General features: G+C 41.2%; 1 protein-coding gene across 1 annotated transcript; it reads left to right on the plus strand.

Moving 5' to 3' along the window:
- Positions 1-14631: 14631 nt before the first annotated feature.
- On the plus strand, positions 14632-15858 carry LOC116113448 (F-box/kelch-repeat protein At1g57790-like). The gene has a single exon (XM_031399604.1). The coding sequence runs from the start codon at positions 14632-14634 to the stop codon at positions 15856-15858; it is 1227 nt and encodes a 408-aa protein (XP_031255464.1).
- Positions 15859-16579: the final 721 nt, after the last annotated feature.

Consider the following 16579-nt stretch of genomic DNA (forward strand, 5'->3'; position numbering starts at 1 on the left):
CAGAAAAAGGACTCCAAAATAAAAAGCCCAAACCCGGTAAACTCTATACCCTGTAGGTAAGTTTTCTATTTTCGGACCATTTATCAAATACTTCTTAAACTAAACAAAATTTAGTAATAATATTAAGAAAATAATCCTAATTTTGTAGGACATTATTCTTTCTATTTAGTTTTCTAATTCAATAACAACTCTTCCTATTAATTAATCCTTTTAAAAACAGGATTCTTCATAAATGCAATATGTATATAGTTGAATATTATTAAATTGAATTGATATTCTTACCATGACAGTGACATCAAGTCATGGTCTGATCTTCCAATTGATATATAAAGCGAGATAATGAGATATCTATATTTCAATGATCAAATCTGTTTCTGAGCTGTCTGTAAAGGTTGGCGACAGAATACTTATGCTTTCAAATCTGTAGATCAATTGCCTTGGTTATTTGCTTATGAGTACAACCGATATGATTGGGTAAGTGGCTTTTGTTATCTCTACAACCCTTCTAACAAAAAAAAGTATAAGATTAAACAGAACTTACCATTTGAATCAAGGTTTCATGATTCAAGATATGGTTGGATTCTTATATCCAAAGTAGAAGAGAATGATTATGCTCGTAGTTTACTCTTCTTTTATAATCCTTTTACTGATGAAACAATAAAACTCTCGGTATTGGAAATTCCTCTATACTTTGTTAGGAGTTAGGTAATATTCTTAGGCGATCCAACTTCCAACGAGTATGTGATATTTGTAGTATTGTTAGATCATGGTTGGAATGAATGGGAATCAATAAGGATCTACACATGTAGGCTTGGAGATACAAGATGGACTCTTCATTGTTGTTTAGAAGATTTTGGACGAGATATTTTTAGTTTGGCTTGTATGGATGAAGTCTTATATTGCGCTAGTAGATTAGAAGGTGAAATTTTTTTGTTAAGTTCCTTTCAAATTATGGCAAAAGAGAAGAAAATCGTTCTCGACCCAACTGATGTTCTCTCCTTTACAATTCCCTCGAGGGCAATCTACGGTTGTAGACTAATTGAGTCAGATGGGAATGTTTTATTAACATATCCTGAATATGATCATTGTTATGTTGCTTTTAAGGTTGATTTTTCAGAGAAGAAGTTGGTCGAATTTGAAAATTTGGAGAAGAAAATATTGTGTACGCTTGGGGGAAAATGTATATTAGTTTCACCAGAGAAGGCTACAGCAAGTTAAGTAGCCAATATTATACGTCAGAATCGCTTCATGAAGTTTAACTCTTATTTTTATAAGCCACCAGAAACTCATTTTTGGTTGTGTCTACGACCTTGTGGCTGGAACAATAAATCAGAGATACCAAATTATGAGAGTATTTGGATTCAACCTCCACTACATTTTACAAGGTATCAGAAAATCACTACTCTTGTCCACAACATTATGATCGGATCTATCAGAGTTCCAATAAGGATTCAACCTCCTCCACCAAGTTGGTAATTTTACTTCTTTTTTTTTTTTTTTAATACTTTGAGAAGGTTGTTATTTTAAAAAAGGGATTATTGTTTTTTTCCCCTAATATTCATTAAAACTTTAATAATATTCTTCATATATGTTTTCTGTGGGGATTGTATTTTTGTGGTTGATTCTTATCCTTAGGCTATCGCCCTATTTAAAACTGGGAAATTGATGAATTTTCCATAAACTTGGCAACCCTATATGGGCTTCGTTATTGAATTTAATTATATAATTGATATTTTTATAATCATTGTTTTAAATTACCATTGCCGAAAGCTTTTATTTTTAATTTAAGAAAAAAAAAATTAAAATCAAGAATGAAAAAAAAGAATTTGCCTTTTAAAAATATAGTTACAAACTATTTAGGTTAAAAATGGATAAAAATCTCTTTCAAATAGATAAACCTTATCATGTATATACCAAAGCAAAAACCTTATCATGTATTAAACTGTAACTCTCAAACAATTAAACTAGCATGAACAGAATAATACAATCATCAATTAAAGCTTCTAGTTATCAAACTAATAAATTAATCATACGGATAATTTTATAATCAAAATCCCATAAATCTAACAAAGCTTCTACAAATTACAAAAACAATTGTTATGCATGGGAAAATAGGGCTGACGTGGCACCCAGTTAAGTGCGAAAGATCAGACCTCAGGAAGAGTTTACTGGCATTCTGGCGCAGCCGCGTCGTGTGATCATGGTTACACCCACAGCTTGCTTCCGTCAGAATAATGGGTGCACGTCAGGCTAGCCAGGAGTTGTGATGATCCCGCGTGTCCAATCCGTGCAGCAAATCACGTGAATTACTCCAACTTACAGATTCAGTGATTATTACCTCAAGGCATCCCACTATAAGTTGAGAGTTCCTCTCTCATTAAAGGGATTTGCACATTTACTCTTGACCAATCTCTCTCTCACTCTAGAATAGACAGCCTTTGATACCTTGTATCACCAGTGTAAAGTCAGTCGTCTAAAACAACCTAACTCTTATCATTAATAAAAACATCAGTGGACATAGGATTTGCTTTCTTAGCATCCAAACCACTTTAAAACTCCTTTCTCACTGCATTTACTGTCATTTTCCTTTCCATTCGCGTGTGTCTTTTGGGTCAACTCAACATTTCACACGTGTGTTTCGTTGGTGTCAAAATCACGCATCAACAGTTTAACGCTAGAAGGAGTGCTGATTTAGTGTTCATCCTTCATCAAGAGAATCTCTAACCTACCAATCCTATAGCAACAAATGGCCCGCCAACCAGAGCCTGAGCAAACCAACCAGGGCGATGAGGGGTTCCCCCAAGTTTAGGGGGACACTTCTTCCAAAAAAACCTTTAGCTCTACAAAATGCTGCAGGAGATATCCCGTCAAGTTCACAGCTTGACCCGTTATTAAAAGCTACCTGGAAAGGTTTGACAATACTCTCCAGACGGTCAATCGAAAGTTGGACCAAAGCGCGTCATCCAAGTCAGCTGCAGCTGTGCAACTGTCAAAAACGCCTACAGGTCGGGCGAAGCGTGGCAAAAGGAAATAGCCCGTGCCGCGAGCACTGTAGCGCGTAGACGAAAGGGTAAGCAAGTGGCAAAAAACAAGCCCACGGGCTCCAAAAGGCCAACAAACTCCGACCGCGTCCCAAACAGAATACCAATCTTGTTGAGACTCGGTGAAAGGACGCAGCCCGAGCTGTCCCATGCCACGTCGCAAGTGCACACCCATAAAAGTGCTGGACGGGGCAATTCCTATCACCGCCAGCAAAACGATCCTGATCATCATCGTGCGAGAGGGTCTCACACTTCGCGGGGCGGTTCTTACCACTATGAAGGTCGTGAAAATACCTCGCACCTTTTATCGACATCACACACCTCTAGCTAGCGTGTGTCGAGAATGGCCGGAATCGCCAGCCTAGCCGAAGAGGAACCCGACCTCTAGACTTTCCTCAATCGTAATCGCGAGGGTCTAACTCGCATGGGTGAAAGCAATCCCCAAAGCGACTCCATTGCTACAAATTGAGGAGCTGCAGCAAGCTCTAGACAGAATACTAGCTCAGCAAAACGAGCAGGGGTAGGTCGCATCTACGTCCCCCTTCTCTACCGAAGTGTTGGCCACTCCACTCCCTCCAGGATTCAGGATGCCTGACATGCGAGCGTTTGATGAGAACTCCGATCCACAGGATCAATTGTATGAATTTAATGACCTGATGGAGCTTTAGCAGGTCTCAGATCTAGCAAAATGTCGTTGTTTGGTAGTGACTTTGACCTCTCATGCCAAACGGTGGTTCAGGTCACTCCCAGCGGGATCGATCAGTTCATGGCCTCAGATGAGCGCAATGTTCCTAAGGCATTTTCAAGCAAATCAGAAGTTCTCGATGCCTTTGAGCTACCTCAGCAATATAAGGCAAGAAATGGATGAATCCCTCCAGTCCTACATTGACCGTTTCCACAGAGAACTCAACAAGGTGGCTCATACTCCCGAAGAGTCTGTTCGGACTCTCATCATAATCGGAGTCCGTCCATAGACCAACCTGTGGAAAGAATTACAGGCTGAGGACGATGTTTCCCTCACCGGATTCTATAATCTTGTGGAGAAGTACCTTCAGATAGAAAATTCATTGGCGGCACTCCGCCGTCGCGACCACGGCGCTTCGGGCAGTACACCTGGTCGGCGGGATGGTAGAAGAGCTAATCGTAGGGGGGACGCAGACGATCCACAAAGAGGGAAGAAACCTCGTTATGAGCCCAAAAAGTCCTATGCTCCCGTCCCTCATCGCGATCGAGACAAAAACCAATATACTCCACTGAACGTATCTGTATCGGCTATTCTCGATAAATCCGAGGAGGCTAGCCTACTCGGAGAGCCCGAGCCTATGAAAACTCCCGCGATAGCCAGAAATAATAAAAAATATTGTCGCTATCATCGGGACAATGGGCACCATACCGATGAATGCCGAGCTCTCAGGCAGGCAATCGAAAACCTTATCAAGCAAGGACATTTCAAGAAGTATATTGATGACTCTGCTCCCTCACAAGATAAAAATCAAGGGGAGCCAGGTAAGAAGTGTTGCGATCAGAAAGGAGTGTGCACCCTCAATTTAGTTTTCAGGGGACTGCATTTCACGGGAAACTCACGAGGTGCCCAAGAAAGGTATGCTCACGAGGTGCCCAAGAAAGGAATGCTCGCGAGACACATCACGAGCCCATCAGAGTGATGAGCGTGGCACAGCGACCACAGAAGGTTCGCCGAGAGGAGGAAATTTCCTTCTCCGAAAAAGATGCTGCCCAGCTGTATCACCTGCATGATGATGCTCTTGTGATCACGCCCCTCATAGGGCGCCATAATATCCAGAGAATGTTAGTGGATAACAAAAGTGCTGTGAACATCCTATTCGCTTCAACTTTCGAAAGAATGAATTTGGATGATACAGACCTGAAGCCTGCCTCGTTCCCTTTATATGGCTTTACAGGGGACCACCTGCTCCCCAAAGGCATGATCTCACTCCCAGTCACATTGGGTGACTTCGACGAGGTGACCAGAGTAATTGAGTTCTTGGTAGTGGATTGTCCATCCGCCTTTAATGGAATCCTGGGGCGACCTCTACTGAGACACTTCAAGGTGGTCACTTCAATATACCATTTGAAGATGAAGTTTCCCACCCCGACGGGGATTGGGGAAGTTAGCGGGTCTCAGCACACAGCTCGGGACTGCTATGTAAAAGCAATACAGATGGCGTGCAAAGGCAAAGGCACCTCACGCGGCGATCACAACTAGAAAATGGCGATTAGCTGGATTGAGCTATAGTATGGCTTACCTGAGGATAATATAGATCCTCGCATTCAGGACTGCCCTTCCAGTGGGCCAGTTGAGGACCTGACTGAAGTACTAGTCGACCAGACCGAAGCAAGCAGGGTGCTAAGGATCAGTAAAAATCTCAATCCCCAGCTCGCTACCGAACTGACTAGCTTCCTCAGGGAAAACATTGATGTGTTCGCATGGTCGCAAGCAAATACAGTCGGGATCAGCCCGAATATTATTTGCCATTCATTAAACATCGATAGTGAAGCCAAGCCAGTTTACCAAAAGAGGAGAGCGATGGACCTAGAGCGATATGCTGCCTTGAAGCTTGAGGTGGATAACCTCTTCCGAAATGGATCCATCCGAGAAGCACTTTATCCGACCTGAGTTGCCAACCTGATTCTAGTAAAGAAGCCTAACGGCAAATGACGGACCTGCGTCGACTTCACCGACCTCAACAAGGCATGTTTGAAAGATGGTTTTCCCCTGCTAAGAATTGACCAGCTGGTGGATGCCACCTCGGGGCACGAACTAGTAATTTTTATGGACGCATACTCGGGATATAATCAAATTCTGATGTACGGGCTAGACAAAGAGCATACATCTTTTATTACAGATTGGGGATTGTACTACTACAAAGTTATGCCCTTCGGCCTCAAGAATGTTGGTGCAACTTACCAGCGACTGGTTAACTGGATGTTCTCCGAACAGATAGGCAGATCAATGGAGGTCTACGTAGACGACATGCTGGTGAAGTCGCATGTCGCTTCAGATCATGTAACACATCTCGCTGAGATGTTCGGCATCCTCCAGCAGTACCGAATGAAGTTGAACCCCCTCAAATGTTCATTCGGAGTATCCTCATGAAAATTTCTAGGGTACATGGTTAACCAGTGGGGAATTGAGATCAACCCCAAAAAAATCCAAGCTCTCCTCGATATGAAGAGCCTGACCAACAAAAAACAGGTTATGAGCCTGAACAGGCGTATAGCGGCGCTAAGTCGCTTGATATCGAGGCTAACAGATCGCTGCTTGCCATTCTTCAATGTACTCAGGGCCAATAAGAAGTTCGAATGGACTCCCAAGTGCGAACAAGCCTTCCAGAGAATAAAGAAACACCTCGAGAAGCCACCGCTTCTGTCCAAACCTCTCCCACAAGAGATCCTCCTTTTGTACCTGTCCGTCTCGCAGTTCGCGGTCAGTGCCGCTCTAGTTCGGGAAGAGAACAGAATGCAATGGCCAGTATATTACACGAGCAAGCATCTGTTGGATGCCAAGATGCGGTATCCGGCAATGGAGCGATTGACCTATGCTCTGTTGATTGCTTCCCAAAAGTTCGACCTTACTTCCATGCCCATACAGTTCACGTATTGACTAATTACCTGCTCAGGCAGGTCCTCCAAAAACCGGAGGCATCGGGAAAATTGCTCAAATGGACCATGGAACTCAGCCAGTTCGATCTCCATTACAAGCCAAGAGCAACTATTAAAGGACAGGATGTTGCTGACTTCATATCAGAGTTCTCACATCATCCAGTGAGCGAGTCGGAATAGCCCAACGAAGTCATCTAGGAAACTATTCAAAATCTCTCGACCTGGACCCTCTACGTCGATGGTTCATCGAATAGAAAGAGGGCCGGAGCAGGCCTTCTCTTGTTGAGTCCCGAAGGGGCCCACATTCATGGCATTCTCCGGTTCGGTTTCAAAGCAACTAATAATGAGGTTGAGTATGAAGCTCTGCTCGCTAGACTTAGGTTGGTCAAGGAAATGGGCGCAACCGCGATCAGCGTCCACAGTGACTCCATGCTGGTCGTTAACCAGATTTTGGGAGAGTATCAAGCCAAGGAAGATAACATGATCAATTATCTGAAGAAAGCGAAGGCCGCACTCGAGCCGTTCAAACACTTCACGGTTACTCAGATCCCCAGAGAAAACAATTCTGTGGCGGACGCCTTGGCAAGGTAGCCTCATCATTAGACTCGGATGCACTGGAGAACATTCATGTTTGATTCATCGAAATCCCCAGTATCAGCCTAATCGAACAAGTCGTGAATGTAACGGGTCCAGACTCATGGATGACCCCCATTACTCGATATCTCAAGGACGGGATCTTGCCTGGAGATAAGGTCGAGGCGAGGGTTCTGCGAACAAAATCTGCTCGCTACACCCTCATCGGTGACCAGCTGTACAAGCGAGGGTTTAGTGCCCCTCTCCTCCAGTGTGTAACCAGCGAGAAAACGGGATTACATCATAAGGAAGATACATGAAGGGATCTGTGGTAATCACACTGCCCCACGATCTCTTGCAACAAGGTTGTTCGTCAGGGGTACTACTGGCCCCGAATCCAAGATGACGCCTACAACTTTGTCAAAAGGTGTGACAAGTGCCAGCGGTTCATGAATATACCGCGAGCTCCCTCCCACGAACTGATAACCATGACTAGCCCCTAGCCTTTTTCCATGTGGGGGATCGATCTCATCGGCCCCATGCCAGTCGATAAAGGGGGAGTCAAATATGTCGTGGTCGTGGTAGATTACGTCACCAAATGGGTGAAAGCCGAACCGCTAGCCGGGATCACGACCAAGAAGCTCAAAGACTTCGTTTTTAAGAATATTGTGTGCCACTACGGAATTCCTCATACCCTCATCTTGGATAATGGGAAACAGTTCGACAACGAGGAATTCAAAAAGTTTTGCGACGAGCTTGGCATCCATAAAAAATTCACCTCGGTCGCAAGGTTACAAGCAAATGACCAAGTTGAAGCTATCAACAAGACCATTAAGCACCCTCTGAAGGCCAAACTTAGCGCAGCCAAAGGGAATTGGGTCGACGACCTCCCCGAAGTCCTATGGGCGTATAGAACTACTCCAAGAACCTCCACCTCAGAAACACCTTTTTTTGCTAGCATACGGATGCGTAGCGATGATCCCTGTAGAGGCGGGAACTGGTTCACTTCAGAGGGACTTGTACAATAAGGCCGACAACGAAGCACTTATGAGAGCAAGCCTAGACCTTGTTAAAGAACATCGCAGCAAGGCTTCGCTAAGGATAGCAGCCTATCAGCAATGCGCAAAGAGGTTCTTCGATTCAAAGGTCAGGCGAAGAGACTTCCAGGTCAGCGACCTTGTTTAAAGAAAGTTCTTCTCGGTACCAAGGACCAAGTGCAGGAGTGTTAGGACCAAACTGGGAAGGTCCATACCGCATCGACAAAGTGATAAGACCGGGGACTTATTATCTCAAAAGGCTGAACGGTTCCAAAGTACCCCGAGCTTGGAATGTTAAGCACCTTCGACCATACTATCAGTAATTCCGAACTCAGTTTTCCTTGTAAATTAACTTGCGATTTATGTAAATAATTTCCTTGTAAAGTGTCATTTTGTGCGCTTGTAACAATCTTCGCATGTAATCTAATTCATGTGAATGGGTTATGTTATCACACTTGTTCCAGTAAATATAAGCAATCAGGAAGTACTCATAAATAATAAAGCGAACAGAAATTGTAAAAGCAGAAATGTATTTCATTAATGTGGAGTACAACAAGCAAAATGACATGACTATAAGCCCTAATACGGCTCCTAGATGACCGACCTCATCATCCTAGGGCTGGTCGGCTAAGGGTTTATCCGAGGCGTGTCCCGAACCTCCTACTCGGGAGGCCGCCGCTTCATCATCCTCCTGTGCCATGGACATAAGTGTATCTTGCCAGTCTTCCGGGAGGTCGGACATATCAAGTCGAGGATTCTTCAGTCGCAAGGCATAAATAGATTCGATCGCCCATTCGGCAGCCTTCTCCTCGACCTCCGTTGCCTGATTCTGCATCTCTTGTGTCAAGGAAGCCACTTTTCCTTGAGTTGCTTGAAGTTCAACTTCGAGAGCTTGCCTTCGCTTCTCAAAGGCGTCCCTCTCTTGTTCTATTCACGAGGCCTACAGAAAGGTCGCTTTGAGCTCCTGGTCCTTCTCCCCGGCCTCCTTGGAAAGTCTGGCTATGGTCCTTTGTAGCTCCTTTATTTCCTCTTCATGCTTCTCGAGCTGCGCTTTTTGGAAGTCCACCATACGAAGAGTCGCATCTCTTTCGTTCAGGTACTAATTCACCGACTCAGAAGACAGGTTTCTCTCTGTTTCGACGGCTTCTAAGCTTCGCTTGAGCGTTGTGTTCTCTTCCTTCAGAGCAACGCCTCCCTTTGCGGCTCCCAGCTAAACCTTCTCCAGGGACATTCACATGGAAAGAAGAGCCTGAGAACAAAGAAAGATAGAGTTAGCTAATCAAAAGAAGCTAAGGGTAGTCCTCGCCGAGGACAGTTCGTTCACCTTGCTTAAGTGTTGGACCGATGTGGACATCAGGTCCACGTCGTTGGAATCTACAAACTTCTCAAATGATTCCGAGAGCCCGTATTCCAATAAGGCGTAGACCACTAGCTGCAGGTACTCCGACAGATTCCCTAGCGAGTCCAACACTGGAGTATCCTTCTTTGCGGCTTCAGCAGTGGTTGTGTCATCCATCGGTTCCTTACCTGACCTCCTCATGTCTGGCCGCGACCTCTTTAATTGATCGCCCTCAGATTCAGTCTCTGACTCTTCGACCTGAATCTGTCTCTTCTTCTTTCGCTGGGCCGTTGTCTTCAGCATCGGGCGACCAGCCGACAGCTAGGAGACCTTCGTGGTTCATATTGGTACGTCCTCTGATGGTTGTGCCTGAGAAGTTCTGGAAGGTCGCGCCAGTGGGCCCGATGTTGCGCCTTCAGCTGGGGGAATGGTCGGAGCAACATCGGTCGCTTTGGCTTTTCTTGTCTGAGGGAAATTGAGCGGCCTTCGTCGCGATTACTCTGACTCCTTCGGAGGCATGATCGCTGCATGCAAAGCATCATTAGCAAAGATATCTCATTTCATGACCAAAAAGGGACCAGTTAGCAGGACTTACTCAATAGGGGCTCTAACGATGCGTTTGCGTTGAAGAAACCGTATTTCCACAAATTCGCGGTCGTCACGAGTTTCTTTGCGTCGCGCTTGTCCTCGGGTAGGGAGTCGAAGTGCACAATCCTACTTCTATCAAAGAGCAGCCCTAAGTCGGTCGTCTTGTTAACTTTCAGAAAGGAATCAAGTCGTTAGAAAGAACACATTTCGAATGTAATGAATTTATCAAAAAAAAAAAAAAAAAACAAGAAGAGAGGCCTACTTGGCTCCTGGAAGCGGCAATGGCCGTCATAATGAAAGAAGAAAAACTTCGTTTCATAGGCCCTGCGTTGCTCGGGTAACTGTGTCTCCCATCAGTGATAATAGGTCGTTTGGACAAGTAGTAAGAGTCATTGTCCTTGCTCTTTTTCAAAAAATACGAGCAGCCGACCTCCATCACGGTCAGCTCGCCCAGCCCATTTTCATGGCACGCGATGTATATTGCAACGGCAATGACATAGGCATTCGAAGTCAGCTGCATCAGCGTGACCTCGAAGTGGTCCAAAAGCGACCTGATGAAAGGGTGGAAGGGGATCAGTCCCCCACCCTTGATGATCTCCTCGAAGACTGCGACCAGACCACTTCGCGGGTATCGCGATGAGTGTGCTACGTCAAGGAAAGCGTCTACCTCGATACTGTACTATTTTATTACCCTCTCGAGCTCATCCCTGGTAAGTATCAAGAAAACCTCGATAGGGATGCTTGGAGCACCCTGTGGAGATGAACCGGTTCCCTGTTCGGATCTGGTTGTAAAGGGGTCCATTTCGCTGGTCTGCAAAAGCGACAAACAGAAACGTCATTTAGCCGCCGTACGCTATTTTGTACGATGACGTGGGAGGAAACAAACTCCCTAAATCCCAAAGGAAACCCTAACGGCATGATTCGATCCGTCATTCATGGCTCGAACCCAACCTAAGCATCTCGTCTCCGATAGGCTCCCGGAAGACAGACGCCATTCAACCATGGAAAATAATGAAACAAAAACAGGGAGAAACTCTTACCTCTCGGCTTCGAATACTGGAAAAATGCTGGTTTGAAAGGCAGATGTTCCAGGTTTACGAAAATCTTTTACTCTCTAAGAAAAAGGCTCTGGTGACATTGCCTGAGAAAGACTCAAGGTTTTTATAGCGTATGAATCGGGGTTTGGATTTCTTAGAATCGAAACGACGTTTGGGCAACAAAGGTTTCTCACCGTTGATTACGGCCACGTGTCATGCATCAACGGGGAAGAGTGAGCGTCACGACTAGATAAAGTCAAACCTTCATCTTTTTAGTTAAAAGCTCAAACGACGGCCATTTCTCTTTCTCAGAGCATTAATTGCGTCTCAAATCCACATTTAATGCTCTAATAAGGGGCGTCGTTCCAACGTATAATGCATTTAATGTCCTCATAAGGCGTACTGTGTCAGCGTACAACGCATTTAATGCATCTGGCTGGCACTTATCACGCACAAGGCACATCTATCAGCGCAAAGAATGTTTCATTAAATGCGCCCATATCAAAAGCACAACAAGTGACGTCTGACGAAATCAGGTCGCTCGTCCTCTGCAAACAATGATCATGCGAGGTCGTATTTGCAAAAAAGTGTCTCTCCGACCTACTTTCAGATAGGTCGGAATCACCAGAATTTCCAAAATTTCCAGGAATCATCCAATTGCGGCATGACTTGTAGTTTCCAAGGTTCGATTCTCAAACCTTAAAAACTAGGGGACTTCTATTATGCCTGGCAAAATAGGGCTGACGTGGTGCCCAGTTAAGTGCGAAAGGTCAGACCTCGGGAAGAGTTTACTGGCATTCTGGCACAGCCGCGTCGTGTGATCATGGTTACACCCACAGCTTGCTTCCGTCAGAATAATGGGTACACGTCAGGCCAGCCAGGAGTTGTGATGATCCCGCGTGTCCAATCCCTGCAGCAAATCATGTGAATTACTCTAAAAGAAGGATTTGCACGGATCATCCCACCAACTTATAGATTCAGCGATCATTACCTCAAGGCATCCCACTATAAGTTGAGAGCTCCTCTCTCATTAAAGGGATTCGCACATTTACTCTTGACCAATCTCTCTCTCACTCTAGAATAGACAGCCTTTGATACCTTATATCACTAGTGTAAAGTCAGTCGTCTAACACGACCTCACCTTTATCATTAATAAAAACATCAGTGGATATAGGATTTGCTTCGTTAGCATCTGAACCACTTTAAAACTCATTTCTCACAGCATTTACTGTCATTTTCCTTTCCATTCGTGTGTGTCTTTTGGGCCAACTCAACATTTCACACGTGCGTTTCGTTGGTGTCAAAATCACGCATCAACAACAATCAATACTAAAAATCACAAATATTGAAGAATTACCTCATCGTTTCCATGCATCTGCTTCTAAAGCCAAGATATTCAATACCTACACTCACAAAAACCACAAACCCAAAAACAAAAACCAATCAAAATCACAAAAAAGAAAAAAAACACAACTGGGTTCTCTCAAGTTTAACAGAAATCAAAGACGGATCTGAAAAAAATGCAACGAAAGACACTCATAAGTTGACCTGGATTTTAGCTGTCGGAAAAGGAGTGCTAAAGTCGTTAGAAAGAGAAGCGATGGCGCACATTAAGGCGAGGCTATTTAAAAAATACGACCTACTCTCGAGTGTTAGCTTTTTTTTTTAATTAGTGCTCAGCTAGTTTCGAAAATGTCATTAATACATTTTTTTAAATTTATCAACAATTTTATTAATTTAACCTCCACAGCGTATACAAACCTCTCAACATTATTGACATATACTGTAGTTTAGAATAATTGAATTTGGGTGAATAGTAAAACATAATTTCCTTCAAATTTAAAAAGAATAACCTAACGATCTGTCAATAATGAAGGTTAAGGTCGCATTTCCAAAACCAAAACCAGCACGCGTTCACCACAAAAAATGTCAAAAACACAGGATTAGAGTCGCATTTATGTTACGAGCAGGTGCTCAATACAGAAAAAGACCAAACACCCAGGATTAATGTCATATTTATGTAACCATCAGGTGCTCACAGAAAAATGTCAAACACGCAGGGTTTAGAGGATCTCTAATTAATGGTGTTTTTTATTTTAAAGAACATCTTTCATATAAATAAAGAGTATCTTCATTGATTTTTAAATATGAAGAACAAAATTTTTATTTAAATCCAATAGGCTCTTTAAATTTTAGGAGAGAGAATATATTTTTTCAAGAAGAAAACTTAATAGGAGATATAAATCATAAATAAAATGCATAGAAACTTGCAATTTATTATTTAAAATTAGGATAGCGAGTGAAATTTGACTCTCTAAATGTGGAGAGTTAAACTCACTCTTTAATTTATATTTAAAGAATAAAGAGTCCGTTGAACTCTTATTTCTATGGATACACTCTTTATAATAAAGAGTTGGAATCATATAAAGAGTCATTCGGAGATACTCTTACATAAATAACCCTACCTGTAAAATACCTCAAATACTTGTTGGATATGGACAAAATCATAAAAGGCCAAAAAGAGAGCCTTCTGAGTCCAAAATAAAAAGCCCAAACCCGGAAAACTCTATAGCGTGGAGGTCAGTTAGCAAACAATTGACTATTTTGCATGGTAAGTTTTCTAATATTCTTAAACTAAACAAAATTTAGTAATAATATTAAGAAATTTTAATTTATTAAGAAAATACGAACATTAGTATTTGTGTTTATAATTTAGAAATTATATTCTAAAATTGTAAAATTGTGATGAAAAGCAATAATGCAGGAACATTTCCGAGATTAGGAATAATTTTTTTTTTTTTTATGACTCGGCTTATTAATTCCCTTCATTTATTTTGTTTCCCAGATTAGGTGAGTTTAATACATGATAAGGTTTTTGCTTTGGTATATACATGATAAGGTTTATCTGTTTGAAAGAGATTTTTTGCGATTTTATATTAGATATATTCTTCTTGTATAAATATTTTTTTTCGGTGGGATTTGACTTCAATAGTGAATCGTCAAATTACGTAACGCATAGTAAATTTTGCCTCTCGGTGCAACTCATTTACTGTTTTTATAGCAAATTAAAATACAATTTTCAATTATCATAAAGTCACATTAATTAATATATTTAACTGGGCTCTAAATTATATTGTAGACCAAAGTATCTAACACTAACTCTATATACGTTAATTAGAATACTAGGAAAATAAGGTGATGAATCGGAAACAGGATTATCATTCTCTTTATTTAGTTTTCTAATTCAATAACAACTCTTCCTATTAATTAATCCTTTTAAAAACAGGATTCTTCATAAATGCAATATATATATATATATATATATATATATATATATGAATATAATAACATTGAATTATTCTTCTTTCAATAAACTCTCCTCCTTCACATCCAATATGAGCCATGACAGTGCTGTCAAGTCATGGTCCGATCTTCCAGTTGAGATACAAAGCATGATAATGGAGCATCTATATTTCAATGATCAAATACATTTTCGAGCTGTCTGCAAAAGTTGGCGGTGGAATACTTATGCTATTAAATCTGCAGATCAATTGCCTTGGATATTTGCTTACAAGTACAAACAAGATGACAGTGGCTTTTGTTATCTCTACAACCCTTCTAACAAAAAGAAGTATGAGATTAAAAAGAAGTTACCATTTGGATCAAGGTTTCATGATTCAAAATATGGTTGGATTCTTATATCCAAACCAGAAGAGAATGTTTCTTTTCACCTTGCTTGTAATTTACTCTACTTCTATAATCCTTTTACTGATGAAACAATAAAACTCTCGGTATTGGAAGATCCTCACATTGAACAACATCCTCTATACATTGATAGTTCTCAGGTAATATTCTCAGGCAATCCAACTTCCAACGAGTGTGTGATATTTCTTCATGTTGCGAATGGTTGGGGATTGATAAGGAAAATAATCTACACATGTAGGCCTGGAGATACAAGATGGACTAGTCATTATTGTTTAGAAGATTTTGGACGAGATATTCTTAGTTTGGCTTGTGTGGATGGAGTCTTATATTGTGCTACTGTTAGTCGTGACGATATATCTGAAGATAAAAATTTTTCTTTATGTTCCTTTCAGATTATAGTAAAAGAGCAGAAAATCATTCTTGATCCAGTTGATGTTCTCTCTTTTGCAATTCCCCCATGGAAAATGCTCTACCATTGTAGACTAATTGAGTCAGATGGGAATGTTTTATTAACGTATAATTATGAATATGATGAAAGTTGTGTTGTTTTTAGGGTTGATTTTTCAGAGAAGAAGTTGGTTGAAATTGAAAATTTGGAGAAGAAAATGTTGTTTAGAGGTTTGGAAAAATGGATATTAGCTCCGGCGGTGGGGCCTGCAAGTGAATTAGCCAATACTGTACATCGTAATTGCTTCATGGAGTTTGACTCTTGTTTTTATAAGGCACCAAAAACTCACTTGTGTCCACAACCTTATGGCTGGATCAAGGAAACAGATACATCAGTTTATCAGAGTATTTGGATTCAACCTCCACGACATTTTACAAGGTATCAGAAAATCACTCCTTCTGTCCAGAGCTTTATGATCGGATCTATCAGAGTTCCAATAAGGATTCAACTTCCTCCACCAACTCAGTAATTTTATTTAATTTTTTTTATTTTTTTTAAATTTTGATACTTTGAGAAGGTTGTTATTTTGAAAAAGGGATTATATGATATTCATTAAAACTTTAATAACATTCTTCATATATTTTTTTCATCTATGGTTGATTCTGATCCTTAAGCTATTACCCTATTTAAAATTGGGAAATTGATGAATTTTAATTTTCATAAATTTGGCAACCCTATATTACAAAAAGTCGTTAATGAATTTAATAATATATCATTATTTTATATTAGCATTACGGAAAGCTTTTATTTTTATTTAAAAAAAAAAAAAACTTTAAAGGCAAGAATTAAAAAAAGAATATGGTTTTTTAAAATATAGATATAAAACTATTTAGGTTTTCTATTAAGATTATTATCCTTCTAATATGAAGTTGAATGCATATTGATATAAATAATAAATCTTGTGTATTTAGCCTTTAATGTCATTAAATCGTCCTTTTAAGTTTATTAACAATTTCATTAATGTGACCTCCAAAAGATATACTAACTTCTCAACATTATTCATATATTTTGGATATTGGATTAATTAAATAATCTAACGATTTGGAAAAGACCAAACACACAAGGTAACCAATAAGTGCTTACTACGGAAAAGACCAAACACCCAGGGTCAGGGGCATAATTGTGTAACCAACAGTCCTCACAGAAAAATGTCAAACACATTGGATTTACATAAATAACCCTACTTGTAA

This window comes from Pistacia vera, unplaced genomic scaffold (genome assembly GCF_008641045.1).
Source record: "Pistacia vera cultivar Batoury unplaced genomic scaffold, PisVer_v2 Contig679, whole genome shotgun sequence".
NCBI classification, from domain to species: Eukaryota; Viridiplantae; Streptophyta; class Magnoliopsida; order Sapindales; family Anacardiaceae; genus Pistacia; species Pistacia vera.